Source organism: Pollicipes pollicipes, unplaced genomic scaffold, assembly GCF_011947565.3.
Source record: "Pollicipes pollicipes isolate AB1234 unplaced genomic scaffold, Ppol_2.1 Scaffold_921;HRSCAF=1067_pilon_pilon_pilon, whole genome shotgun sequence".
Lineage (NCBI taxonomy): Eukaryota > Metazoa > Arthropoda > Thecostraca > Pollicipedomorpha > Pollicipedidae > Pollicipes > Pollicipes pollicipes.
In genome coordinates, this window is record NW_023597092.1 from 2,418 (window position 1) to 8,090 (window position 5,673).

The 5,673-nt window shown below is 49.6% G+C and overlaps 1 protein-coding gene across 1 annotated transcript; it reads right to left on the reverse strand.

The window, feature by feature from the left end:
• Positions 1-415: 415 nt before the first annotated feature.
• On the reverse strand, positions 416-5,308 carry LOC119114517 (longitudinals lacking protein-like; the record flags this gene model as incomplete). Its single annotated transcript, XM_037238624.1, has 6 exons — positions 5,216-5,308; positions 2,997-3,182; positions 2,437-2,613; positions 1,516-1,565; positions 1,087-1,241; positions 416-514 (listed from the first exon to the last, which is right to left on the reverse strand). Coding segments are annotated over exons 2-6 (664 nt in total), but the record flags the coding sequence as incomplete, so codon positions are not given.
• Between the last annotated feature and the right edge of the window lie 365 nt (positions 5,309-5,673).

A 5,673-nucleotide genomic window follows, 5' to 3' on the forward strand; every position in this document is an offset into this window, starting at 1 on the left:
AGATTGCTGTGAACAGAACCGCACCAAATGATTTTGAAGATGGCTGTTCAGTTCAAACTGTGTTCAAAAATCATACAAATGTGGAACACTCCCATTAACATAGTATCTAACCAGCAACTATTGTAACATAACTTATCTAGTCATCTTTGTGCAGTCCCAGGATACCCCCACTCAAAAGTTGCCCAGTGAGCCATGACCAGGTCTGCGGCCCCATCAGTCGTCCAGTGAGCCATGACTAGGTCTGCGGGCCCCGTCAGTCGCCCAGTGAGCCATGACTAGGTCTGTGGGCCCCCGTCAGTCGCCCAGTGAGCCATGACCAGGTCCGCGGGTCCCGTCAGTCGCCCAGTGAGCCATGACCAGGTCCGCGGGCCCCGTCAGTCGCCAAGTAAGCCATGACCAGGTCTGCGGGCCCCACCAGCCGGCCAGTGAGCCATGACCAGGTCCGCGGGCCCCGTCAGTTGGCCAGAGGGTGAGGAGCGGCCGCGTGCGTCCGTCTGTGAGCGGAAGCCGGCGTCTGTCGGCGGTCCCGGGCCGCGCGCGTCGCGAGCGGCGCCTACCTGTCGTCGAGCTCTCGTCGCCGGCCGGACGCTGAGACGGACCGGCCACCGCGCCGCCCACTGAAACCGCACGGACACACGCGCTGCCAACGACCGCCGCCAGCCACACACACACCCAACGACAGCGTGGCACTCCTAGTCACCTCGGATCACAGTGGAGTCCAAACGTTTTGCACGGGTGCGACGCTGTGAAGCCCAGATGCGCGCGGAAATGTCGTGGTTTTGGACGGCTTTGAGTGATAACCATCCGTCATCCACACGGTTAGCTGGTTGTATTGCATTGCACAAGGTAATCCGACATCGCCATGACAGGCCGACCTTATTGCATCCACATGAATAAATCAGTTCACGACACTAACTACAGATAAGGCAATATGGTGTGCATCGTCTCTCAAAAGTTGATTAAGTACCTACAATGGTAGATAGACATCTAGAAGTTATATGACCATTCACAAATACGCAAACCAAGCATTCGCTATTCACCTGACGAACTCCAGCGAGCAGCCTCCACCAGCTGTTCATAACTCACCTGCTGCCGCCGTGGCGCCGCCGGCCACCATGGCGCTGACGGAGAGGTCCGGCTCGCCGTAGCTGCCCTCGTATTCGGCCACATAGCCGAGCGTGGCGTCCAGGCTGACGTCGCCGTCATCCTCCTCCTCAGGGTCCACCTTCTCCACCTTGACGCTGTCCGGCGGCGGCGGCGAGGCGGCCGCAGCGGCGACCGGCGGCGGCTGGTACGCCCGCCGCCGCCGGCGGTGGGGGCTCGGCTGAGGGCAGCGAGGCGGGGCCGCGGTGGCGGCGGCGGCGCCGGCGCCCGGTGGTTGGCCGGCGGCGGCGTGTCGGCGCGGCGGCCCGGCTCGGCCGGCGAGCCCGGCCGCGGCCCTCGCCGGCGCCGGGCTGCCGGGTGGGGCTCGGCGCCAGAGGTGCGCCGCCGCTTGCTGCCGGCGGCGGCCGTGGCGAGCGCGGCCGACTGGCCGCCGGCGCCCGGCCCTCGGTGGGCGGGGACGGCTGCCGACACAGGGCCCAGGTCACCGCCCGGCACCGCTCGGGTCACGCGGCCGGCGCGGCCGACGACGGACGCCGCACCTCACCCCGGCCGCCGCCGGTGGCAAGCACAGTGACCTTGCCTGACTCACCGCTGGCGGCAGGCCACCAACTTCCTCACAAGAAGGGCGTTTCAACGTGTCCAAAAGAAAGAGACGACAGGAGCAAGTCCATGTGTCGGAGCAAAAAGCTCAAATAAGCACATGGGAAAGTAGTGCAGACGAATGCTCCCACAGAACGAAAAACCATGTGTACTCCACATAGTGCTCGCAATTATTATCACGATCTTATTGTCAACACTTATCAGCAACGAAACGTGAAAACCCGTCGGACGCAATCACGTGACAGGAGTTAAGTCCCATCGTCGTTGTACGAGCCAGGGCATAATTTTGCGGGTACCGAGACATGATTATTTCCTCTACACAAGGAAACTTCGGGAAAACAACCGTCAGCTGGGGTTCGAAAGTTGTCGTGCAAAGATGTCACTTTACACATGCGAAGTTGGGGATATTTCCTCCACACAACTGTCAAGCCATGCCTATTCTGCACGTCCCTAATACAGTCCAATGTTGTTGGAGAGAATTTTCGAGCTTCAATGAATTCCACTCTACACAATGAAATTTTCAATACAACTGAAAAACTGATGCACATAACAGAACAAGGCTCCAATAAAAAACTCACATTCAAATGAAAAGCATTTGCATAACTTCCCTCACAAGACTTGACCACATAGTAGTCATATCACTGAGCAGGTATGAACAATTTGCTGAACCCCGCATCCCTGTTACGTAGCATCTCCGGTGCCTGTCATGGTTTGTCGTTCGCCATATCCCACCTTGTCGTCATCCCCACTGAGACCGCGGATCTGCAGCATCTCCGCCGTCTTGATGAAGCTGGCCAGCTGGCTCTGGGCCACGTTCACACTGCCCTTGTACATAAACTCGATGATGGCCAGCAGGTCGGCGGCCGACGTGTCCTTCAGGAAGAACACCATCTGCTGGCATGGGTTGTTCTGCAACAAGCCACCATGTTATAAGCGAAAATGTGGCCATGAGGCAAACAAGACCTGACATAACAATGTGCTCTACTGCTGTAAATCATGAGAACATCCAACCCACAAATGATGAAAGTGTTACTATGTTAACACTGTTGATATGTGAGAACTATGGATGAAATGCCAGCTGAGTGAGTAAAAAAGAAACAGGTTATGCATGGACACCCAGTTAGCAGACATTGTGTATCATGGTTCTTCAACTCCTGTTACGCTGCCATGTGTGACAAAAGTTGGTCTTTCTACATAGTTAAAGGCTGTCATTTTAATCCAAGGAAATGTGAGCCCATGAAGGACCATAAGTACAATCCCTGGCTAATGGTTGGCTCCAGTTCTTCACTTACTCTGAGGAGATCCCTGAAGTATGGACTGCATGCAGACAGCATCATTCTGTGTGCCCTGACTTTCTGGCCCTCACAGCACAGGGTGATGTCCACCAGCTCCTCATCTTGTCGGAGGTGGTCAAACAGAGAGGTGACACTGCTCTGGAACCCATCCCACTTGAGGCAGAACTTCTGACCATCCATTATCTGCAGAAAATCGAGCTGTGACAATCACTATGTCCTGCACAACCATGTGGCATAGTTGCCACACTGATGCCACTCATTATAATGTCAGCCATACAGTGGTCATAAACATTGGGATTCAAACCTTCGCCTTCTTTACATACCCTATGCTCAGATTCGTACCTATATTCCTTACATATGTACTGATAAAACATGTTTGCCTTTGTTCCATATTCCATACTGAGAGTGCTCTTTTGAATGCATGCCTACAATGTAATGAAAACTTATATTAAAGGTGACAATGGCCACCAATGAAAAATCCCCATATAACCACATCCCTAGACAAACAAACCCCAAATAAATACCAGTTATGGTACTTGTATCAAGTTACCTGGTATCACCCATGCACATACACATTTGACATTCCATACTTATGACCAAAAAGCATCAACCTTCCAAAGCCCTAACTTAAAAGGCAGCAGTGGTTTCATGAATCATTCAACATAACTCATGTTCACCACTAGGTGCATCTGGATCCACCACTGCCAGTTTAGTTTACATGAACCAGAACTTGCCTCAACGTGATTTGCCTAGATAGACTGCCATAATTGAATTTGGTCAAAACATTGGTAAGTTTAAATATAAAAACCATGTCTTTAAGCTGCCAATGATTCATCATGGTATGCTTCCCCAAAAACATAAATCCCTCAGGCTATGGTCTGAGTCCAAGTTGTGCCAATACCCACCATGTGACTCAAGTACTATAAATAGTTAAAAACTAATAATTCATTGCTAATTGCTCAACATTTGATAACTTAATATTGCACATCATTTTTAACCTGAACCTTGAATGGTTTGCATGAATGGCCTTGGGTCTATAAAACTTGCTTACTGAGAGCTTCTCATACTCTGGATTGCCACCCTTCATGGATATGATGATCCACTCCAAAGATAATTCATCCTCCAGCCTTTTTTTGCTAGACAACACTGCAGAGGTGTATAATATTCTACAACATTGTAACATGGCTAACCCAAGCAGGTTGATCCTCTGGCTGGTTGCCAGCTGGCCTTTCCATGCAGGTTTGTCTGAACAATGTGCCAACCATGTTTGTTTGAACAACGTACCCACCCAGTGTGTCTGAACAATGTGCCTACTGGGTCTGTCTGCACAATGATCACACCCAGTTTGTTGAGTTATGTGTCCACCACAGAATAAGAATCAGTGGTAATCCCTGTAACCCATGAAGCAGTCAAAATGCAGTCAGGTCCATTCCCCTGAGGTCCAAACTTCAAAAAACATAGCTGGCATAATTATATCAGATGCAAATCCACAATATTTCATGTAACTTTGTATATGACACTCAAATACAGGAAACACCTCAACACAATCTGATTCTGAATTGGTGCTTCTTTAATGGAATTTGTGAAAGCAGAAGAAAACAGGTACATGCCTTTCAATGTACATCTACAATTTGAAAACTGGGGTCACTAACAGTTGGTCATGCACACATGTAGCACTGGTAGACATAATGACATTGATGACCCATCAAAACATGAAACCGACTTAGAGTGCAGTCATCTTTGGTTTTCAGGCATCAATTATGTAGAATATTTTATTGACAGCACATTGTATATCTATTGTAGTCTGGTGAAAACCAACATCCTTTCCTACAATTTAACAAAATTCAACCTTCCACATAAAGATTTTCAACCCGCCCAGAATTTGTACTCTGCAACCATGAACACCCATAAACCCCATCCCGAGCCAATATGTTCAAATCCAATTTTCCACATGACAATACAAGTATCTTTAATGTCTACAGAGTGAAACTTCCAAAATGAAAACAAAATCTGGGAAAGGGCCCAAAAAAACAACCGTTCATGCCAACAACACGATCGATCATATATTTCATCGCTCATAGAGTAAAAAGCATGGGCAGGATCATTGGAAGCCACCACGCATGACATGCATGGAGCGAGCGTTTAAGGCACGAATTGTGGATCGCGCAGTTCTCATCTGTCACAGAACGACACAATCTGCCTGCCATGACACTTACTTAATATACCCGGTCTGAGTCAATATTCACGGACGCCCTCCAACGCCATCCGGCCACCAATTCCAACAAAGCTCTCAAAGCACTACATTTGTCTCACCAAATTTGCGTTGGTTTCGCCATTTTAAATCGGGCGTCACTAAACTACTGCCATACAGGCTAAAACTCCATCTAGCCATAGGATGCAATTGTCAGACAACGACCCATTTGCCTCATACTCCGGCACATATAAATCTAGGATATCATTCTTCGGGAGTCAGCAGTCAAAAGCAGCTTGATGTTGCATTGGTTGAATTTAATTTCCCAGTGATATCAATCTACGCCGCTCACATTACTTGGAATGCAGGCCAATCCAGTCATTTGAACACAAACTCATAATAAGTACAATACCTACGAATCAATTCGAGCCTCTCCTGCCCGATTCTCTTCATATATTTGTAGTCTAACACTCACTGCGCATT